We start from the raw sequence: 24,639 nt of genomic DNA, 5'->3' as shown, positions 1-24,639 counted from the left end.
GACACAACTATACCATCCCCCCTCATGTATGTTATATGTAAATATTGTTGTGTGCACCATGTGTAAACTATGCCTTGGACCAATGCAAGTCTCAGGCACATGTTTCCCTGCTTTATAGGGTTGTTTTACCCCCTCCATCTGTGGGAAATGTGCATCCAAATGAGGTTTTGACCTCAATAACCCTGAGGTCGACACCTATCTGTGTTACCACTATCCATAACCAGCCTTAACCGTTTATATTTCACTTATCTTTCGTGCTTATCGAAAGAACTGTAAAATAAATTGTCTAGTCACCTGAAACTTTGTGTTGATGCAAAATAAATACACACACACACAGAAGTTCTCTGTTTTCTGTCGGATCTCTTCATCCTGATTATTTGTCTATTATACTTCAGGATGTTCGTTCTTACCCCCCACCCCCCACTACTTCCTTCAAGCACAAGCCCCCTCATGTCTATGCACGGTCCCATCAGATCCAACATTCCAGCAATTCATGCAGGCCTTACTTTGGAATATACCAAAAGAAGCTGATAAATTGCCCCCACATCGGGAATATAACTGTCTTATCGACCTTCTTCCTGGGGCAAAAATACCTTTTGGATGAACTTAAGCCTTATCCGAGAAGAAGAATGTGATATTAAAGGAGTATATAACTGACAATCTACTTAAAGGTTTTATTCGTACTTCTTGAACGATGTTTTCAGAGCTGCTCTAGACATATTTGTTGTTATATACCTGGATGATATTCTATTCTTCTCAAGAATTTACCAAGAACATGTCAACAATGTCAAGCAAATTGTCTGATGACTACGTATCTATCGTTTATATGCTAAAATCTCTAAGTGTGAATTTCACCAGCAACACATCTCTTACTTGGGTCACATCATAACCCCGGAGGGTGTAGTAATGGACCCTCTGAAAATATTCACCGTACTCAAGTGACCTTTTCCTAGTTCTGTTAAAAAGGTACAAGCGTTCATAGGATTTGCAAACTTCTACTGTTAGTTTATCCCCAACTATTCTCAGATCCTTCTCCCTTTGACTTGGTTATTGGAAAAAGGTGTCCTTTTCTGATGGCATCAGGAGACAGACTAAGTCTTTGTGTCGCTCAAAGAGAAGTCTACGTCAGCACCTATTCTACGTCTGCATGAACCTGATCTTCCATACTTGCTGGAGACGGATGCATTAAACTATGCTCTTGGAGCACTCAAGTTACAAAACATCTCTGCTACCCAGCTTACTCATCCTTAAGCGTATTATTCACATACCTTCAACGCAGCTGAGAAAAACTACAGTATATTCGAAAAGGAGCTGTTAGCAATAATAGATGCTTTCCTTAATTGGCGACATCTCCTGGAAGGTGCTAAACACACCATAACGTTTTTTACTGATTATCGGAAAGACCGCTCACGCCATGAATCAAAGATGGATTAATTTCTTTGCACAGTTCGACTTCATAGACACTTACAAACCAGGAAATCAGAACACAAAAGCTGATGCCTTGTCTCAAGCATACTACTCCTCGACAGAAGATACTGAAGGCATTCCTTCCCTTCCTACTAAACTCATCTTCTCCACTACTCATTCTGCTTTATTTGCATACGAGAACGCACTAAGAAAAGCATACTCCCCTTCACTCAAGAAGGAATTCCATCAACGTTCTCCCGTACATTCTGAAGCACAAGGGTTATTGTTCCACGATAAAAGATTATTGTTACCTACTTGTACCAGCCAACTCACCTTATTTAACTGGTGTCATGATGTACCAGGAGCAGAACAGGACACTTCAGCGTACGCAAAACCTTAGAAAAACTCCAAAGATATGCATGAAGGGATTGAATGAGAAAAGGCCTAGAAGACTATGTCCAACGATGTTATTTGTGCGCCCGTTCCAAGACCCCCAGACAATGTCCCATGGCACTCCTTCGAACCCTACCTATTCCTGTTGGACCATGGCAGATCTGCTCAATGGATTTCATCAGGGATCTCCCATTAGAACAAGGAAACAAAGTCATTCTCACGGTCATCGATTCCTTTACAAAACTGGCGCATTTCATTGCCTTTGTGGATGTACCCTCTGTTCTGCGATTGGCTACCTGTTTTATTCAAAACATTTTTCGTTTACATGGGCTACCCCTTGCTATTATCACTGATCGTGGGACCCAATTAATGTCCTCCTTATGGAGAGCAATAGGCAAGGGTCTTAACATCAAATTTCATTTCTCCACGGCTTACTATCCTCAAAGCGATGCACAGACAGAAAGGGCAAATCAGACCATTGGACAGTACTTGAGATGTTGCATCACTTAGCATGATCATGATTGGGTAAATCTCTTCCCTATAGCCGAATTTGCATAGAACGGCTCTTTTCATTACTCCATCCAAGACACCCCTTTTCATTTGTCCACAGGCTTACATACCACTTCATTTCCTTTACACCATCCCCGTCTGAGTCCTGTCCCTTCAAGCACTGCTATTCTGAGACTATTGCAAAAGGGTTATAATACCACCAGACAACATCTCCAGAAGGCCCAGACCCTATCTTGTATACAAGTAGGTAAAAAGAGAAGAGCCGCTCCATTGTACAGAATAAACAATCAAGTCTGGTTGTCCACGATGCAGATCAAGATTCCTACAAGCAGCAAGAAATTCAATCCCAAATGCATAGGTCCATTCAAAATATACAGGGTAACCAACCCCTCTGCCTTGGAACTTAAATTGCCTGGTTCCTATTAAATACACCTTGTAATCCATGTTTACTTACTTAAGCCAGTCATTGATTCTCAGATATATCCCAGGACTCGATCGGTTGGTCCCCCAGCGGTGGGTCCCCGGGATGAATTCGAGGTGCAGCGTCTCGTTGATTCCCGTTTGTATAATATGGCATTTATAACGCGCCTATACCCAAGCGTTTGAAGGCACGAGGAGGCAAGGGAGGGAGAACAGAGGGAAGACAGACAACGATCCTACTAGGCCAGGTGTCATTCAGATCGCACAAGTGCAGGGGAGGGGGGAAAGGGAAAGTGCGGGGGGAAGAGGGAGGGTGCAGTGCAGTACATATGATCATCAGTAATCATAAATAGAATAGGTAAATTAAAAGACGTAAAAAGTGCAGCCAGCTTGTGGCAAGTGCAGGGATAAGTGCAGACGTCAAGAACTGGTGGGGGCTGTAGGGATACAGAAACAGCCCCCAAGTGCAGGGGTTGCCCGGCAGTGCAGATGTGCAGCTGGCGGGGGAGGGGACCTGGGCCCTAGATCAGAGGGTAGCCAGGTGACCATTGCAGTTTCAGTCAGGAGTTCAGCAGGGAAGAGGAGAAAGCAGAAGCAAAGAGGAAGGTCTTGAGGTGCTTCCGGATCCAGAGATGGTTCTCCTCAAGTTTCAGAGAGGCAAGGAGGCTGTTCCAGAGGGAGGCCCCAGCCAAAGAAAGATTTTCACTGCCTTGAATATCTGGTTAATTGGAAAGGGTATAACTTGGAGGTTGGGGGCATGGTAACGCTGTGCCTCTGGCGTGCCGCAGGTCTCTCTCTTCCAGCGGGAGGCCATTCTTCCGTATGTGATGCACACCGACGCCGTGAGCTCCTTTCATCTAAGCTGCTGGTGCATGTTCCATGAATCCCACGGCACCCATCGCAGCCATGGCCTCAGAATAAAGTGCCTCATTAGCTATGCAAGACAGATTAAACATGAATTTTATGACGTTTTCATTAAAAGAACAATTTACTTACCCCTGGTAATGTTCTTTCTACTGAATGTTCCTCCGACAGATTTATCATCTTTGATATACCGATATTCTGCTTTCATCTTCAGAACCTTTTCAACAGCAGAGGGCGCTGTGCATGTTGTCGAGTCAAAGTCCCTCAGTGGATTTCATCTGCGCACTCGGACAGGACATAGAAATAAATAGCACGCACCGCGACCATTGCCTCAGTTCAAGTCCCCCCCCATTTTACACAGCCGACTTAAGGATTTTAAAAAAACAGACGCTGAAAGAGAGGAAGGTTTCAATTAGCAAAATTCACTCACCGACAGCAGGGTAGGTTGGGAGGGCGATGAGCAATCCGTGGGTACATCCAATAGAAACAACATTACATGGGGTAATTTGTTCATCTAATGGATTGTATCCTCCCATGGATTCCTCATCTTAGATAGACTTCCATAGAAGTAAGACCATTACGAAGGAGGGAAGGAGCAAACTCCATGGCAATTATTCGGGAATATCTTCTCTATGTGTTCTTGGATTGCTTCCCAAAATAGTCTTATTTAGGGCAGTCCCATCCTATGCATCTCCATTCTCCTTTAACCCCCACACCCCTTCCAACATAGAATTGTCGCTGTCAGGTACTTTACATGCAGTAGATGCTGAGTGTAATGCCACGGGGCGGGGGATGTAGTTAGAGTGCCTCCTTTAATGACTGTGTCCCACACGTCCGTCTCTAGGCCCACAACTTTACTAATCTTAACATGGGGAGGGTGGGGGGGGGGTCTGTGATCCCGACGTAGCCTCAGTAATCCTGAGAGAGGTGTACTTGCGACCGCTCTATCTTGACGGATCCATACCTTCGGACCCTCACCAGCAAACCACTCCTTAATAACCCGCAGCTGTGCCACTTCATAATATTTATGGAAATGAGGGAGGCCAAACAGCCCTGATGTCTTGGTGCCGTAAGGATGGTCATAGCTATTCTAGCCGGTTTGTTTTGCAAATGTAAGCCGATATAAGTTTTGTGAGTGAGCTAAAGAATGTTTTAGGTACACGAATCAGAAGGGCTTGAAAATAGTACAATGTTCAGGGAAGGAGCACCATCTTAATAACCATCATTCTCCCCAACGAGGATATTGCAAGTGGAGTCCATTTTCACCTTTGCTAGTAGTTGCTGGTAGTTCGCCCTGTATAGTAGTTCAAGCGTTTTTGTGAGAACTCCCAAATATTGCATGCCCTACTCCGCCAGTGATAGTTTGGTTGGCATCTGTAAACGATCCACTGCTTCAGGGTTGACCGACAAGTTCAGCCCCAAATTCGTCCAATTCGACCATCAGTGCTGGCGTGGATGTTTCTGGATCAGTGATCGCTATAAGCATATCGTCTACAAATGCAATTGTCTTGTGCTCTAACCCTGCCATATCAATGCCACGAATCTCGGAGTCTAGTTAAAAAGGGTTCCAGGTATATGGCATAACGTAATGGGGACAAGGGGCACCCTTGTTTGGTTCCCCGTTTTATTGCAATGCTGCCCGAGAGGGTCCCATTTACCACAATTCTCATCTTCGGGGAATAATATTTAGCCTGCACCAAACAAAGGAACTCCCCCGACCCCCACAAATATCATACATTCCATGGTGCTAAACAGGAACAGCCATTCAACCCTGTCAAACGCCTTCTCAGCATCCAATGATAACAAAAGTGCTGGTATGTGTGTTATTGCTATCTTTTCCAGCAGATGGCATACCTGGTGAGTGTTAGCATGCGCCTGTCTTTGTGGTATAAATCCGACTGATCTAACCCTATCAATTTCGGCAAGAGGTCTGCCATTCTGGCAACTAGGATTTTGGTGTATATTTTGGCATCGATGTTGATCAGCGCTATTGGTCTATAGGAACTCAGGGATGACTTTACCCCTTTTGGGGAACACCACCAGTTTTGCTTCATTCATTGAGTCCGTAATCGTACCCTTTATAGTGATGATGTGAACAATATAGTAAAAAGTGGTACTATGATGTCTAGATACCGTTTATAAAAACTCTCAGGGTATCCATCTGGCCCAGGGGCTTTGTTTCGTAGTATGGACTGTATCGGCTTAAATACTTCTTCCTCTCGTACTTCCTCCTCCAGCCTATCCCTCTCCTGTGTGATAGTCGGTAGGGAAGCCCTTTGCAAACATGTCTCCTGTTTTTCCCTATCTGGGTCATCAATTATACAGTGCTGTGTCACAGTCGCTAAGAACCCCCAGGATTCCCTGGTTGGTAGTTTCATAGCCACCACAATTATTTTTTTACTTCAATAATGTATGGGATCTTGTTTTATCTTTTAACTGCCTTGCTAGCAATTTATCAGCTTTGTTTGCTTTTACGTAATATAATTACTTTGTGAAAAGTGTCCCTTTTTCCCTGTTTATTTAGTGAAATGTGTTTCTAGCTGACCTTGCGTGTGTTTCAACGCCCTTTGTAGACTCCTTGAGGAGCCTTTTGTTATTTCTGCCATGATAACTTGTATTTTAGCTTCTATTTCGTCTTCCCAGCGTGTCTGCTGCCTGTCTTGCTTTGCCTTCATAGCTATTAAGTGTCCCCTCAACAATGCCTTGAAGGCATCCCACACAGATTCAGGTGCCATATCTTGGGTGTCATTTTCTGCAAAATAGGTGTTAATTTTATCCTGAATCATAGTGGCCAATATCGGGTCGGTCCTGCATCAGGTTTTCCGGAAACTGACACTTCCAAACCCCCTCAGGTACACCCCTACCTCTATCTGCATTGTTAATGGGGCATGATCCGAGAGGGAGAATTCCCAGATCTACATCCTTCACCCTTCCCACTAGACCTCATAGAGAGCCAATGTGGTGATTTTTTGTTTAAGCCGTTTGGTTGGTGGCAGTGTGTGTTGCATAGCCTGTGAGCTCCTGTCTATTTGAGGGATCCATGCCAGAGAAATCTCCTGCAGGATGATTTCTCCCGTAGCAAAGTCTTCGAGTTGCAACAGCACACGCATCAAAAAGCCATCTTGGCTTTTATTTTGAGCATATATATTAGCCAGCGCATACCTTCGGGTTCCTATAATTAGGTTAAGGACAAATTAATGTCCTGCTGGGTCTACCTTGGTCCCAAGTAGCTTTACTGCCAGCTTATCACTAATGGCTATGAGAACCCCAGCTTTTTTTGTCCTCTGCATTAGCTTGGTACAAATTAGGATAACCCCTCATCTTAAGCTTCCCATTGTATTTTTTCCTAATATGTGTTTCTTGAAACATCAGAATTTCTGGTTTCACTCCCCTCAGAGATCCCTCTATTTTACCGGAGAGTTCATATCCCTAACATTGTGGGACAAAATTCGGATTGTATTAATTGAACTTCTATAACTTTGCTCTTCATCAACCACTTTTCCCCCTGTCTTGTGGGTAAGCGTGACCCCCTTCCCTCCACTATATGCGACCATACAAGCTCTTTGTGCCTCCCCCTCGTCACCCCAATCAAACATACCCCAACAACCTCCAGCAACTTTCTCCCTGTTCCCAGGGGAGGGCCAAAGTGCCTATGATCCTCCGGGCAACGTGCCTGATGCCATTGGCCCCTATTACCTCCCCAGAGATTTTACGTGGGGAGTCCTAAACCGCATTTTAAGATTTCAACTGGCCAACCACTGCCTCGTGGTCCCTAGGGCCATTGTCTTGTTTAAAGTTGCATGACATTTCCATTTTCCACTATAGGCGGCTTCTCCAGATGCGGTCTCCTACCTTTAAAGTCCTCTGTGTATCCATGAGTAGGTTCCAAAATGCTCAAGTAGGGAAGCTGTCAATTCCTCCTGTCCTCTTTTGTCATCGACCTCCATTGTCTCGGGAGGATAGCTCAGCGGCAACGTGCTCGCCTTGGAAGCAAGAGGACACGGAGTAACACTAAAATAACCTATCATATCATATATCATACGATATCATTCTCAAGGCTTACGTCTTCCTTCATCAGCCATTCTTTCTTTCTCATGCTGCCATAAGGGTCTTCTTTGTCCTCCGGTGTTAGGCAGAGTTTGCATGCAGTACCCTCTGGGACCACTACACACAACTATGACTACAGGTGTAAGCAAAACCAACCTTTTTTAAAATAATTTTAATTTTTCTAATTTTTATATAGTTCATTACAAACTTTTAAAATATTAAACGTACAAAACAACAACATTTCCATGCATTTACAATCTTGCAAAGATTATTGGAGAGCATACATTTGACCTTTTAGTTTATAAATACAAATCGTCCTTTATATCAAAGTGTTCGGCAGATAGGTCACGGTTTTAATTAACTTTAGGAACTTGACAGAGGTATACTCAATGTTCAATGTTTCAAATTTTCTAAATAAAATGTTAAAGCAAAGGTTAATTTCATGTCAGTTCCATCTGACATTACATTCCACCATTTAGATGCGGTCTCTTTAGAATTTTGGGCCCTAGGTGGGTAGTTTGGTATAAGTCTGTAACACACAGTTTTAGGTAGCGAGCTGAGCAGCCAGGCTTATCTCAAGAGGGAATGTGAGCTGTAATGATTTTACACAGAGGTCTACAATCACAAGATTTCAAATCGACTCTTATACTCAAGGGTTCTTGGTAAAACACGTATTAATTTATTACACAGTCAGAAAATATTCACTAAAAGGAGGCAATCAATATCACACAAAAATATACTACAATACTTCACGCTATCTGGTTCTGAGGCATTTAAACTACTTTGAAGGAGGAGCAAAATGGCATAAGTTAATAAAACGAATAGTAGAATTATTCTTAAACAGTGCAAATAGTTTGAGTTCACCAGAGGAGTTGTTCCAATGCAATAGGTAGGCAACCGTCAATGGGCTAGAGTCTTCTGTAAGTAAAAACGGTTCTGGTAGTTAAACGGAAAAGTCTTTGCCACGGTTCTCAGAAGTAGTTCATAGAAGAAAGATTCATATATGTCGGGTCACAAGCTGACTAGGCCTTCAAGTTGCCAAAGTTTCACGCACTTTCGCAGTGAGAGGTAAGTTCTCTTGGTCAGGTTTTCACAGTACCTTATTTGAACAAAAAGATGCAGCTGAAGACTTCTGTTCCTGCAGATCTTGCTGTTCCTGAGCCTCAGTCATGGGGACAAGAGGGAGGATGTTGGGGGACTCCTACACTGCTTGGGGACTGGTCACAAAGCTGGCAAACTGGCAAATCTTCGATTCCAGGAGCTGTCGTCAAGCACACAAACTGGTGTCCTTCTCCCTGGCTATTCGGTTTCCTGCATCAACTCAAAGTAAGAAGTCGTCCTTGAAGGGCTTCTCTGTCAAGATGAACTTGGCGATTCAGACCTGCAGCATGGCTTCACCGGGCAAACCAACGGTCCAGGAGTTGCAGCAGCCGTCCTCTTCCAGCGCGTTTTCGGTTCTTTCATTCCAGTGGTCGACTCTGCCTTCCAAGCCAAGAGACATGCCTTTTAAACAGTTTTCTCCCATTCATTCCAGTCTAGCTGCCACTCACCCAGCAGGCTGGCTGTCCTTGCCGGACAATCAGCCAGCCAATCTCACCAAAGTGCATTTGGGTCTCCTAGGAGACTAAGCACAGGGAGTTTCGAGCACTTCCCTCACTTCCTGCCCATCCGAGACACTCAGGTGCCAGAGGCGGCCTTCAGTCCTGAAGCCCACCAAAGGCGTAGGAACAAAGGGACCAAACCTGGTTTGGCGCGCAGAGACAAACTCTAGAAGGACCTTTCCAAAAAGAAATGGCGAAAAAGAAGACCGTGACCCGTTTAAACAAAGGAGGCTCAGACGCCATCTTGAAAAACATGGCTCCCGCGATTTAACGCTACCAGTGTTCACGGTCGGGAAAATCATGGTCGTTCATTGTAAAACCACTGCCACCAGCCATTTCGAGAGGAAAGGGTAACATTTGACTACTACATGAGTTTCTAAACATTCTAAGATAGTGTGTGCTGGTTCTAGGAATTTGAAAAGACTAGTAAAGTCAATTTCACTTTACTTTCTCTGCGAACAGTAGTTTATCCCAGAGAAGATATTTAAACCTTGTGTCAGCCTAATAGGCTTCCCTGGGTCACTGCACTGAGGGTGCTGTGTGACACAAATGAAATGATGCCTATGGAGTTGTCTAAAACCTCCATAATCAAAGAACACAAGAGTAAAAACATGCATCAAAATACATGAGTGGGAAAAAAAGGCTCACACTGTCTCTAGGTAAAACAATCAAGTCCTCAAAATCCAGCAAAGTTGCTGGGGGTCTCTAAGGTGAAGGGAATTAGCACATTTATGAGAATTCTCCCTAACATCCGGTCTCTGCAGAATATGCATAACTTCTTCGCAGGTTGTGATTCTGTGGTGACAGTCTTCCTATTTGAATAATAACCCAAAAGGAAACACCCATTGATATCTGATTTGTTTTTGCACATGTAATCTTCCTACTGAGGCTATGGCTAGCCTTTTTTGTAGTGTTGATTGAGCCAGGTCTTGGTACAGTTTCACTTATGAACCATTAAGGTTTATCGAGCCTGATGTTCTGGCTGCTCATAGTATGGTCGCTTTTCTGGGAGTAGGAAGTAATTGCCACCAGTCATATGGTACTCTTTTTTTATGGGGTGAGTAAGGGCCAGAGGAAGAAGGCAGAAATGAAACTGCTAGAATTTTAACATATGCCATGTTGTTACCTCAAAGACCTCTGGAGATCTTCACATATTTGAATCATCTGGCCCCTATGATAAACCTTCTAATTGTCAGCCTCTACCCCAGCTGTGTCCGTTTTGTAGTTTCTGTATTCTCTAACCTTTTCATACAGTGCCTCATTGCTTTCTAGCTAGGCTCATGCGATAGGCATACCATAACTACATACAAAGGTAAATGTCTTCTCTTTTGCCGCACAACATGCATGCAAAATAATCACTGAATGTGAATAATCTCGAGGTAGCAATGTAGACAAACCACTACCAAATTTTCTCACCCAAGTACTCCATTCAAAGTCTTGCTTCCTAAAAATATGCTGAAAGATCTCTCAGATCACGTTCCTGAGAACTTTGCGCTGTTAGTGCGGATCATTTTGCATTTGTCTACATTTTATAACTACAAGTCCACAAGTAACAGAATGCAATATGATGTGAGCTGAAAAAACAAGATTGGCAGAATTGTACTACTTACAAGACTTGGACAAGACACATGCCAGAAGAATTTGTTTGATAAAGTCATATGAGTGCAGTTATTATTTTACTTAAGATTGTAGATTATGTATGAATACAGTTTGCAGTTCCACAAAAAAGGTTTAACACTTTTTTGCACATCAAACACATGTGTGTCCTCCATCAACTGTCCAAAGCCACTCTGAAAAAGAAGGGTGGGCCTGCTACGGTGTGTGGGTCACACTACAGCCAAATAGGAAACTCTGTCAAAGGTGTAAATCCCTTCAATGCTACAGCAGAGAATTGAAAGAGCGGAGGAGAACATAAAACTAGCTATTTTTCTACATTTTATCCTTCCCAAGTAAAAAGAGAAATGTAGTTCGGGTTAGACATACTCTACCAGCTCTTGAGGTAGAGTTCTGTTTTCAACAAAGGAAATATTGCACCTTTTCCTTGCAAATAGGTCCATTGTTCCACACCAATAGCATAAACAAAGCAACCGTCTAAAGAAATATCACCAACACATATTTTCTACTTGCCTTTCCAAGCTGCTGGTGCACACTGAGGTTATACATCATGATGATCCCATCGAGGATTTCCAGCAGCGAGTTTTCTGTGATTGGCTGATCTGGCTCTTCCTCTGGTCTCCCCAACAACAGACCCTCGTTTTCTTGAGTTCCTTCAACTAGAAACACAAAGATAGCAAAAGGCACATTTTTACAAAAACATACTTGCATTGCTAAACAAGATGGATGCACACAGGACACATCTGTACATCATGATATAGAGCAAGAATTCATATAAAAAAGCCCTCCCTTGACCCCTCCATCCCAAGAAATTATAGGCCCATCACTACCACCCCCTTCCTATTAGAAATTCTTGATAAAGCAGCTTATCTGCAAATACAGACATTCCTAGAAGAAAACCATCTCCGAGGGGTTAGACAATTAGGTTTCAGGCCACGTGATGGGACCGAAACGGCTCTCCGGGACCTAAAAAATCAGATTGATGACCTCAGAGACGCAGGCAAACCTGCGCTTCTTTTGCTCCTGTATCTCTCTGCGGCATTTGACCTGGTTGACCATGAAACCCTATGCCATCATCTATCTTCTCCACCAAGGCATGCAACTGGATTGCCTCCTTCTTGAAGGACAGGGCAATGAAGGTCTTTTCCGACTCCTCCTGTGCTAACCCTAGTATCATCAAATGCGGGGTCCGCAAGGCTCTTGCACTGCCCCCCACCCTTTACAACCTCTTCACAAGGCCACTGTTTAAAGTTCTGGACTCCCTGGGTATCTCCTAAACGAACTATGCAGATGACATCCGGGTACTTATCCCTCTCTCGGGTGACTACCTGTCCGACCAGAACACGCTTGATCCAATCTACTCAACAATCCAATCCTGGATGGCAGAAAACTGGCTATGTCTCAACAGTGAGAAAACCGAGCTTCTGCTGGTTGGCTCCCCCTCCACCTTGAGCAAACTGGACAACCAATATGCCTCATTCACCATCGACAGTATCCCCATCACTCTTTCACCTTCGATCCAAACCCTATGCGTCTAACTGGAACCTGACCTGACTATGGACAGACAGGTTAACGCCATAGCCAACTCTTCAGTCTACCACTCCAAAGTCATCAACTCAGTAAGACAATTCCTGTCCCAACAAAACTGCCTCACCTTCACCAGAGCTATAATCGGCTCCAGGCTGGATTACTGTAACGCTTTGCTTGTAGGCACATCGGCTAAGAATGTTGCAAAGCTTCAAATTGTACAAAATAATGCACCGCCACTTGTTTCTCACATAGAGAACGCATCTCCCAACTCAGAAGACAGGTCCACTGGCTCCCAAATAAGGAAATAATCATCTTTAAGGCTCTTGCCCTTACCCACAAGAGCCTCCACGGCCAGGCCCCACCCTACCTTACCCAAAGGATAACCAAACCGACCACCCTCAGACTATCCAGGACTCCCTACTCCAACCTGTTATCCATTTCCAGAACATTTAAAGCTCGTGCAGGCGGCATCAGCTTTCCTAAAATGGATCCCACACTCTAAAACTCCCTACCCACGCACATCAAACTAATTGAATCCCACTCTGCCTTTCTTCGCAAGGCCATCAAAACTAGCCTCTTTGTCTGATTACAATCTTGCATTGTGTATCGCTGCCTTATGTAACCATTATACATCTACCTCTGCAACCATGTAACCACTTATCCTGCATTGTAACAAGTAATTCTCACTGGGCTGCTTCTTTGTAACCCTTAATCAAGCCTTCTTAAGCTCTACACAGCGCCTCGATGCCTGTGAGCTGCAGTGCGCTACACAAATAAATAAATAAATATTCCAAACACAAAAAGTTCCTCATGAGCGGTCGTTTACAAATAGTTCAAAAGACTACATATACTAAACCAGTTAGCAGGAAGAAAACCCCAAATTCATTTTAGCTCTGCTTCGTTTAGTACAACAGATAACATAGAACTAGTTGACTTAACTCATTCAGGGGCAGCTTTACTTCAATAATAGTTATACTTAACATACCTACACATCACCACACAAAGATACAAAATACAACTTTCTGTAAGAATCTCTTTAGCGCATAATAAGCATATGAAATGCTTCTTAAACTTCAAAAAGAATGAAAATTATTTAACTGCACAATGTTAAAGCAGGGCTGCACTCCTGTCTAGTGCCACAGGTAGAAACATCATATCTGTAAGAATTTCAGAAGGTAGGCAGTTAACAGTTCTACCCATTAATAATATGCTAGAAGCACTTCAAAGAAGACTGAATAAAATATGCTTCTCAGCACACATTTTGCTTTAAAAGACTGGTATAGTATTTGTATACTAAAGGATGGTAGCAATTTTGATAAAAGGTTGCTTTTGAATCATGTTAACGCAGTCCAAGAGGGTCATATGTCCTCGTTAAATTGACATTTCTGTATATATCTTTTTGGCACGATACACATTGACTAATTACTTTATTTGGTTTATCTCAAACACATCTTACATTTTGTATCAGTTAAAAAATAACCAAGACTCATAATTTGTAAACTAACTTTAGTATAAATAACTTTATAACAATGTGAACATTTTAAGTTGTATATGCTCACTGTCTTCCGCTGTCCTCTGTTCGACACTGAGAGTGCGGACTTTGATTTTTTCCATAGTGCCCAGAGGCCTTCGGGGGTTCATCAGACTGACAGCAGCTGTGCTGAGGAATCGATTGGCCCGTCCGAGAGTTGGTGAGCTGAGCCAGCTCGGTCTGGAAAGGGCACCCACTGTCATGGTAGAACTGGGTCGCTAGAAAAAAACAAAAAAAACAAAGATCAACCTCACTGGGCAACATCAATAGTTCTTCCGAAGCTATTAAAGAAAGTAACCTTGTTCATATGCTTAACAGCACATTCTACACACTAAGCAGAAACTGGAGAGAATTAAAAGTACAAGTTACTCACCGAGGTGACTACCCAGTACCTAATACAATTTCCAATTACATCTTTTGCCTGAGATTTCCTCCCAACTACAGAATATATCCTAATGACTAGTCCTAGAAGTGAAAATACCACTTAGCAGCTTAAGAGCATGAACAATAACCTCTAGCCATTCTCCAAACACTCACATACTCGCTCATCTTCCTTGTACTCTGCTACTCTTCATTACGTTTAGCATGGCGACATGTATGTGACATGTTGCAGAAGTCATTATGGTGAGTAGGGAAACGTTTCTTGTAATCCTAGTCCATCATTATCTTAACTAAACTCATAAATAAACAATAACTTACCCTTTGTGTTGAACAGAGACCAACAAGTTACTTACGTTTCATAATGTTCTTTCTGAGGGATACGATCTTCCTCCGACAGATTTTTCATCTGATGAACTACCTTTCATGGAGTAATACGGTCTGGGAAATCTTTTCAATGGCATCCAAGAGGTCTACTGCAGCTCTACATCTGTTCCAGTACAGGGTCTCTTGTGCAGGGCTTGATGTCAGATATACACATAGGGAGTTGCACAATCGAAAAAACGTCCCTCCATTATGTCTTGCAAGGGTGATGCAGCGGAAAGAGGAACAGTATAGGAAATGTTGGTGTCATATCAAATTCACTCACAACTTTAGGCAAGGAAGTAAGCCACGGATAAACCTTTCCGTAGAGAAAATGAGCGAAGGAGGCACTAAGGCCTGAGGCTCACTGGCATAATGGCCACCAGAAAGATAATATTCAATGTGAGCAAACCCAATGCACAAGAGCTCTTAAGTGGCCACCATCAGAAAGTGGCTACAGAATTCCAGTTCTGAGATGGATGACAAAGTACTTCAGAAGAAAGGTATTTGTCAAGCCTGCAGCACATTAGGCATGGAGAAGGTGGAGCACTGTTCATGTGCTCTTTTAAAGAAAATGGCAGCCCTGCAACCTTTCTCTTTGCCAATACTGAGCCTATCTTCGCCAAAGAGAAAATAAGCAAAGCCATAGGACAAGACAGTGGATCAATAGCCTTGTCAGAGCACCAAAAAGAAAACTTCTTCCATCTGCAGACATACGTGGAGTTTGTTACAGATCTATTGAGAATAAAGTGGCCTCCATAACCCTTCTCTGAGAAGCCCTGGTACTGATATTGAGCCTTTCAACAGCTAAGCATGAACACTCAGGGATCAAACATTCAGCTTAAGTTGAAGCATCTGAATGCAAGCCAGCAGCAACCGATCATTCCTCCGAGGCCCAACTTCCAAGGATGGCATATGGATAATTAGAGAATTTTTAGGTACTACATGCTCTTCTCCCAGAATCTCTTCGGCCCAAACGCTGATAACTCTTTGAACTTCTCCAATGTCAAGAAGCTTATTCTGGACACTGGAAGAGAACCCTGAGGAGTGCAGGTAGGACTGTGTCCTGCGAACCATAGTCGGGCCTATTAACATTGACCGTCCAATACAGTCTGCCAAATCCATGCCCGTGCAAAGACGGTCTGACCACCTTCTTTCCATCATCCACATACTGCAGGAAGCCCTCCAGCATCTCCTCTTCAGGCATGTACTGGGCTGCCTGCTCAACAGCCTTCCACAAACTGATGGAGTACTTGGCAATACCACAGGAAATGTTGGTTGCCTTAAAGGCCATGTTCCCAGAGGAAAATATTGTCTTCTCTAGGGCATCTCTTTCTTGTCCTCCCTATCGTTTGACAAAAGTAGAAGTGGCGGGCCTGGAGGACACTGTGGCTGCCTGTAGCACCAATCCTTCCTTGCCGGCCTATATTTCGTTATAAGGTCTGAGTTGTCCAGAGGTATGCTGCAGGATGCTGGCAGAAAGTGGCAATGGGATCGGCGACAGCCGTGTTGAAAGGCATAGCCCTTTCTGTGGCAGGAACCTCATCAAGGATGTCTGTGAAGTCATAACCTAGAAAGGGCTGAGCTGGAGTGTTTAACCCAGGGTATCTACTAACCTATCAACTAGAGTCCTGAATTATGCATTGGTATGGGCATCGGGATAGGCCTGTTGCATTTCGATGTCTGAAAATATGTCCAGTCAACTGGCGTTGAGCAGTCCCTCAGCCAAAGCTATCTGGTTCACTTGGTCGACAAAATAGTTGTTACCACCAGCTCCTGAGTAAATGGGGTCAACATCACCCTGATCATCGTCATCGGCGCCAAAGATGTCCTTCGTAGAGCCAAACAAGTCAGACCTAGATTTTGTCATGGAAGACCGATCAACAGCAGTCGATGTTGACTGTTTTACAGTCGGAGTCAATGGCTTTGTAGTCGGCACCAAATGTTTTGGCGCATCGAGAATGATCAGCGTTTGTGGCGCATTTGAAGGTTCCAGCATCTAGGACTGTACAGTTTTGCTTGAAGTCACCAACAAAATTGGTTTCCCTCTGGGTCAGAATCACTGGGTGTCGCCGGAGCTAGCAGGGCCTCACCAACATTTCTAATATTTGGGAATTTAAGTCCTCCCATTGGGCTCTGGATGACGGCCCTGTCGACTACTTCGAGTTGTGCTGGTGTCAGGGGCGCCTCTTCTTCGTGTGAGAGGAAGAGGAATATGAGTAGCTTCGGTAATAGGACCTTTTTCATGGCCTTTCGCTGAAACCCATCTTACTTCTCTGGGGTATGCCCTTCCGTTTCGGCCTCCAAGGACCGAATAGTTGACCGCACCAGTCATTTCAAAGGCAGTCTGCCTACTATAACCTTTCCACACGATCCCGCAAAGACTTATCTCACTGCATGACAACCAACTCTCAGTGTTGTGACCCATGCCAAGGTACTACACGCATATGTCTTGTGGGTCAGTCACTGACATTTTCAAGCATCAGTCTGTGCAGTGCTTGAAACCTGAGATCCGGGGGTTTGGACATGATAGCTTGCATTTGTGAAAGGATTTGACAAAAACGTAGAGAGAAAAATCAGATCGAAAGATCGCAGTGTTGCTCACGTGCAGCGTGTTGAGCTTGCACAAAAAAGGTACTGTGGTACGGGGAATAGTGACGCAGTACATGTACGCTGCCAGACGGCACGTCCAGAGCAGACGATCGAGAACACAGAGTTAAGGGAATTCACATTCGAAGCAGCCGGAGCTGAAAGGGGATATAAATCTGCAGGATAAATATGGGGGATAAAAGCAATCAATTGAAATAGCTGGTATGCGAACAAACCATACTATAAACTGATAACATTTGTACAGAGCATTTTAAATAAACTCATCTCACAGTGAGAAATGCTATCAAAATGGTCAAAAGTCCAAGTCTTAACTTGTTATCTGGAAGACAGATGAATGAGGGTCGCTAGGATTACAGTTAGAGTGAGATTAGCAGTAAATCACTGCAAATGTGAAGCTCGTTACACTACAACATTTAATATTGAACAGTTAAAGCGCTATTGTGAAGTTCCCTGCCTGGTGTGGGAATCAGCAGGACAATGACGCAGGTATCCGGGTGCAACCCCGAACCAGTTGATGTTGGGCATATGGGAAGGATCCCTAGGTCACTTTTCCCGATCCCTAGCACATGGCAGAGGACAGGCACATTCTCTCATCGAAGGCCATTAGCAAGGTTCCAGTTCCTCTACACCACACTGACCCTGTACAGGGACCCCCAAGATGGAGAAAATATTTACTGCAATGTTCTTTCTATGGATTCGTCTCACGCAGATTCCACATCGGATAGATATTCCCTCCAGCTTTGCTGCTTCAAACTTGTTTTCGACGGGGGGCGCAGTGGACTTCGATCCGGCTGACCATCGATCCATCTTGCTCGGCGTCTGGTCGGCTCCAGGGGTGACATCAGGCGTCGTATAAATGCCACATCACTATGCCCCAACCTCAGTTCCCCCCTAAACCCCCTGTGGGAAAAGAATCCATAGAAAGAACATTACGGTAAGTAATTACTCTTTCAATGTATTGCCTTTCTTCTGCAGATTCCTCATCTGATAGACTTGCAAAGCAGTAAATGAAGGAGGCAGGCAGAAAGTTATACCAAGACATTTTGCAGCACTGCCCTGCCAAAAGGCGCATCAGAAGTACGAACCACATCCAGACTGTAGTGCTTTGCAAAGATATGCAGGGATGACCATGTCGCAGCGCAACAAATCTCCCAGGGAGGGACTCCCCTCTGCAATGCTGTGGATGCTGACACTCCCCTTGTCGAATGGGCCCCGATGACTGCTGGTAATTTCTTTCCGACGGCCTGGTAGCATTCATCTATGCAGAAAATTATCCAACGGGATAAAGTCTGCATTGTTATGGGCAGGCTCTTTCGGGATAAGGGAAAGGCCACGAAGAGCTGGTCAGCTCTCCTGAAATCAGCTGTCCTGCCGATTAAATAATTCAACGCCCTCTTCGGGTCTAGACGATTTAACCGTTCCTCCTGCTTAGAAGGATGCGGAGAAGGATAGAACACCGGAAGGTCGATAAACTGAGACAACCTTGGGGAGGAAGCCAGGCCGTATCCTGAGGTAAACTTTCTCCCGGAAAAAACTCAGGCAGGGTGGCTTACAGCATAAGGCAGTAGTTCACTTACCCGCCTAGCGGATGCAATAGCCACCAAGAAGGCTGTTTTCAAAGAGAGGAGCCGTAAGGGACAACAAGATTATATAGGCTCAAACGGAGCTGCCATCAGAAACCAGAAAAAAAGAATCCTTGCCTCCGTGCAGAGAGGGCGGGAGTGCACACCACCTTGCTTGTTGAGATGCAGTGCCACTGTGGTCCGTCAGAATGAGGACATGTTTCCCCTGCACAGACGGAGCAAATGCTTTCAGGGCTAGCCCAATAGCTCGCAACTCCAGCCTGTTGATGTGGCCCCTGGCTACGGTCGTTGACCACAGACCGCTCACGTGGAAATCATCACAGTGAGCACCCCAACCCTTCAAAGACGCATCCGTGACCACTCAGGTCTGAGGCCAAAGAGTAGTGAACTAATGGGGATCACCAGGGTTAAAGAGAACAAACCGGTCTTCCCTGTATTCACATCATAACAAGCATACAATGGGACAGGTTGTACTTATGGCCTTCCTTTCCGCAGAGTACACACCTAAGGACAATTCAATAATCTCTCCGAGCCTGCTTTTCGTATTTATCACAATTTATTACAATCATTAAAAAAATGTTACTCAAAAAATCATAAGTTACTCATCATAGTGACTAACGTACTCTTAGTCCATAGACCCTTTCTTCCATACAGTATGGGCGCCCCTTCGAAGGGACGGGAAACAGAACCTTTTTCACCAGAAAAAACCTTCTTCACCTTTAAATTTAGAGGCGCGCGAGTGTGCGGCCCAGGGAGCATGCACTGCCCTGACTCCGCCCTCGTGCGGCGCACCTCAGTCCCCATTGACACGTCGACAATAGATTTAACATTGCCTAATGATACCAGTATAATTAGGGGGGAGGTTGGTGGGACATATGGAGGAACTAAGAGTATGTTAGACACTACGGTGAGTAACTTATAATTACTCTTACGTCATGTCCCCTTTCCTCCATACTGTATGGGCGATTACAACTGAGTTTAGCCGCAGGGTGGAGAGGAGACCTTCCTTAAGCAAATAGGTTCCGGCGAACCGCCTTCCGAAAGCCGCATCAGATCTAGAGCCGGCATCCAAACAGTAATGCTTGCAGAAAGCCGAGGGAGAGACCCACGTGGCCGCCCTGCTTATGAATTGCCAAGGGACATGGCGCTGGAATGCGATGGCTATTGCCTTGGCCCTGAATGCATGGGCAAGCATGTTGGCCGGGAGCGTCTTGTGCTGGCCCTCGTACGCTTCTTTGATGGCAGAGACCATCCAACGGTATATGGAAGCCTTAGAGGCCTGATAGCCTGGTCTTCCTGGTCAGCCTCCGAAAGTGACAAATAGGGCATCTGATTTGCGCAAGCCCTTGGTTCTGTCCAAGTAGAATTTCAGGGCATGCCTGATATCCAGGCAGTGCAGCGCACTCTGTGCTTTGTCCTTAGGATCGGGAAAAAATGTTGGGAGGACTATTTCCTCGTTCAAGTCGAAAGCAGACTTTGGGCAGAAATGCCGGGTGCGTCCGCAGAACTAACTTATCCTTGCGAAAAGTGGTATATGGTGCAGAGGCGACCAGCGCCTGGATTTTGCTGACTCTACGAGCTGAAGTAAGGCCGACTAGTGGGCTGTCTTGATGGTGACCAGCCTGATGTCCACAGATGACATTGGCTGGAACGGTTTGTGCGCCAGGGCGCCCATGACTATGTTAAGGTCCCACATTGGGTGCAGTCTCTTGACGAGCGGGTAAAGCCTTGCAAGTCCCATGAGATGTTTCTTGACGATAAGGTTGGAGCAGGAAAAAGTGCCCTCCTCCGAGTTCCTGTAAGCCCCAATGGCTGGGAGGTATGTGCGGCAAGTGTCCACCTGCACGCCTGAATGGGCAAGGTGCGCCGAAAAGGAGAGCATGTCATCCAAGGTGCACGCCAGGGGGTCGATTCCCTTGGAGTATGCCCAGTGGCAGAATCTGCTCCATTTGCTTTTGTACTGGGCCCTGGTAGCCTTGCTCCTGGCGCCCTGTATGATCTCCAGATTGGCCTGTGAGAGGCTAAGGTGCCGAAGCGTTATCTGCTCAGGTACCACGCTGTGAGGGCTAACTTTCCTGGCACAGGGTGGATGACTCTGCCCCCCTGCTGTGCCAAAGATATGCTGGGTCAGTCGGTAGGTGAATCAGGGGCACTTCGGAGAGGCCGAACAGCTCCGAAAACCATGGCCTGGCCTGGCCACCATGGAGCTATTAGGATGAGGAGTTGGCGAGACTCCTTGATTTTGCAAATTACCCTGTGAATCAGGCGAGTGGGCGGAAACGCGTAGGCTTTCATGCCGGTCCACTGGAGGTGAAATACGTCGCCCAGAGAGCCAGGGCCCCGACCTTGCCAGGATGCGAACTGGGGACACTTCTTGTTGTGCCAGAGATCCACCTGGGGGTGACCCCACCTGATGAAGATCTCCTGAATAACAAGGTCGTTTAGCTGCCACTCATAATTGTCCGCTTCCAGTCTGCTGAGCCTGTCCGCTTCCAGGTTGGATTCCCCCGGGAGGTGGGCTGCCGTGAGGTGAATGTCATATTCCAGGGCCCACTTCCACATGCTGATCGCCAGTCTGCACAGAGGAGGGGGTCTGGTGCCTCCCTGCTTGTTGACGAAGTACATGCTGGTAGAGTTGTCTGTCTGGATGAGGACAACCTTGCCCCTGAGAAGTGGTAGGAATGTCCAGAGCTCAAGCCAGATGGCGTTCAGCTCTAGCCAACTGATGTGGTATTCCTGGTCCTGTTGAGTCCAGGTGCCGTGGACCAAGAGATCGGCTAGGGTAGCTCCCCAGCCCTCGAGCGAGGAGTCCGTGGTGATGCTGAGGAGTGGGCAGTCGGAAGGGCTTGCCCCTCTGCAGGTTGCAGTCTCTGGACCACCATGTGAGGTCCGGGTGGAGAGATGGAGGAACGTTGATCATCTCGGATTGAGAGCCCCGCTTCTGGTTCCATGAGGCCGCGAAGTGCAGCTGAATCCTCCTCATCCTTAATCTCGTGTGCCGAACGGCTAATAGGACCGCTGCCAGAAGACCCAGGATATGTTGTTACCACCAAGCCGAGGTAACTTCTCTGCTGAGGAAGTGGGTGGTGGACCTCTTGATGGCCGAGATTTTGTCCTCCGAAGGGAAAACCTTCTCGGAGCACGTGTCCCAGATAAGGCCCAAGAATGTTAGATTCTGTGTGGGCTGCAGCTGCAACTTCTTGAGATTGAGTGAGAAGCCCAGATTGTGCAGTGTGTTCATAAGGGCATGGGCAGAGTGGTGAACCGATTCCATTGATGTAGCCCTGACGGGCCAGTCGTCTAGGTATGTGAAGATGTGGAGGCCCTGCGCACTGAGGAGGGCCACCACTGCCTTCATGAGTCTGGTAAAGACCCTGGGGGCAGAGTTGAGGCCAAAAGGGAGGACCTTGTATTGGAAATGGCAGCCCATGATCCTGAACCGTAGGAAAAACGATGGGGCTGCAAAATTGGGATGTGTATGTATGCCTCCTTCAGATCCAGGGAGCACATCCAGTCTCCTTTGTCCAATGTCTCCGCTATAAAAGCTGGCGTAACCATCTTGAATGTTTGCAGAGGTAAGGAGAGGTTGAGGGTGGAAAGGTCCAGCACAACTCTTAGGCCCGCCTGTTTCTTCTTCTGAATGGCGAAAAAATCCTTGAGTAAAAGCCAAAGCCTCGCTGGTAGGCTGGCACTTCTTCCACTGCCTGGCTCTCTACGAGCGACCGGATCTCCGCAAAAAGAGTTGCTGTCTCAACCTGTGGAAGTGGAGGGGAGGAGGGAGGAGAGGCTGAGATAGGAAAGCGGTACCACGTGGATGGTACGGATAGGATCCAGGGGTAAGTGAAATTCTGGTGCCAGAAATGTGAATGGAGAGCAAGCCTGCCACCCACCGGAGATACGTGACCCGAAGGGGCGTGTTATTCCTTCTTTCCCTCGGAGGCTGTCGATGAGGAGGGGAACTGGAAAAAGCCTTTACTCCCCCCCCACCCCATTTTTGTTGCTTGCGCAGGTTTTCAGACGGCGAGCGGTCCGGCTGCCTGGATCTGCGTTCCTGGAAGCCGCAGAGCCCTCCGTATGTACGACCCCTTTCTGAGCGCTGCTCAGATTGAGTGTACGATTTGGGCGTGGTCTTCGTAAGGATGGATAAAGACTTAGCTGTTTGTGAGCTGTTTTTCTTCATGTCCAGCTCTTCGTCCGTAGAGGAGAGGAAGAGGTCCCCCTAGCCCCCTCGAACGGTAGATCTAGTATGTGTTCCTGGACATCCGGGTTGAATTTTGTTGCCCGGAGCCAGGCTGTCCTTCCCATGTCCGTGGCAATACAGATGGCGCAGCCTGAGATATCAATATGGGCCACTGTGGATTCCATGAGGTCATGCACCACCAGCTTGGTCTCGGCTAGCCCCGCCTTAAAGCGTTATTGGCTCTGGATGGGGAGTTTGGTTGGCGGCTGCCAGCGTGGCATTGGCTTGACGTAGATGTAAAGAGGCGTTGGACTAGAGTTTCTTGCCATACGCCTCCAACATCTTCTCCTTCTTGCCTAGCAGCGCCGCAGAGGAAGAGACTGAGGACGACTGAGGCTTGGAGTATAGTGATGCTGCACCGATCACAGCAGAGTGTGGCTGAGGATGGGCCCGAAAGCAAGAGTGTATCCCCCTCCATCTGCCTGTACTTAGCATCCAGGCGTTGATTGACCGGCTGGACTGAGTGGGGTTTGAGCCAACCCTTCTTGGCCAGGGAGACTATATCAGTCTGCATAGGAATCCCCGATTTGGCAGAGGGGTGTCGTGTGATGACTTCTGCCAGAACACCCTCTGCCGGCTGCTCAACCTTGGGTTGGGGTAGGCCCAGGTACTTTGCCAGACCAGCAAGACGTTTGTGGAAGGCCCTGGCTGAGGATGGTGTTTCCGGATCCTCCTCCTCATCCGTATCCTGCGGACCTGGAGGAACCTGTGGGGGAGGAAGAGTAGATTGTGCCGGAGGCTGGGGTACAGGGACCGTGGCCGGAGGCTGAGGCGGAGGTTGCAGAGCTGGCTGTGGAGCCAGAGGAGGCAGATGCACCAGGGCCTGGGGGCCTAATGGAGGCGTCTATGGTGCCACTAGCATGGCAGGAATGACTTGCCTGATGGCGTCCTTTAGGATAACGCCCATCCGAGGTGACTTCATGAGGCCGAGGAACCTCTTGAAGAAAACCTCCTCACTGACTGAAGTGGTGGCAGGGGGTGCTGACGGGGTAGTGGGGTGCTACTAAGGCCAGTGCAAACCCTGTCCATACGGATGCAAAGGAAAGTTGCCCTGCGCATAAGAGGGGTAGACTGTAGGCCACGTACCTGGTTGAGGCCAGTACCACCTTGACACTCGTTCTTTGCCAAATTCCTGGAATGGTGTTGGACGAGAGCCTTTGTCTGGCTCCGCTGCCATTTTGTTGAGCTGCCTGCCACATGCCTGCGACGTGTTGCTTGGTAAACTGGGCCCAGACTCCTCTAAGACTCTTGCTTGTGGATCACAAGGCCTACCCTGCTCCTCGAGCCTAGGCCCGGTAGGTGTGGAAACCTTGACCCAGGGGTCGGTAGAGCTGCGTTTAGGCACCCCCTCAGAAGAAGTTCCAGTATTGGGCGTAGCCCCTCGGCCATGGTGTCGGTACAAGGGCAGAGACCCTCGGGTGAAGACCCGGTAAAAGAACCTTCCGGTCCCTCAACACTGTCACCGGGAGGATCCGAGGATCCCTTGGCCCGAAGGCCAGTAGCTGCAGCAGCCTCGGTGCAAGCGCTGGTATAAGGACCTGACCGGTC

General features: G+C 46.5%; 1 protein-coding gene across 5 annotated transcripts in view; it reads right to left on the bottom strand.

Moving 5' to 3' along the window:
• The window catches only part of RNF123 (ring finger protein 123), a 3,033,138-nt gene that overhangs the window by 1,422,011 nt on the left and 1,586,488 nt on the right, over positions 1-24,639 (bottom strand). For all 5 annotated transcript variants that reach the window (XM_069644183.1, XM_069644184.1, XM_069644185.1 and 2 more), the window contains exons 23-24: positions 13,946-14,135; positions 11,370-11,515 (exon numbers count right to left, since the gene is read on the bottom strand). In XM_069644183.1, coding sequence (XP_069500284.1) covers positions 11,370-11,515; positions 13,946-14,135 — 336 coding nt within the window. The remainder of the gene's footprint in view (positions 1-11,369; positions 11,516-13,945; positions 14,136-24,639) is intronic.

The sequence above is a fragment of the Ambystoma mexicanum genome, chromosome 2p, assembly GCF_040938575.1.
Source record: "Ambystoma mexicanum isolate Mex_15411 chromosome 2p, UKY_AmexF1_1, whole genome shotgun sequence".
NCBI classification, from domain to species: domain Eukaryota; kingdom Metazoa; phylum Chordata; class Amphibia; order Caudata; family Ambystomatidae; genus Ambystoma; species Ambystoma mexicanum.
This window is presented reverse-complemented; position numbering and strand designations above follow the sequence as displayed.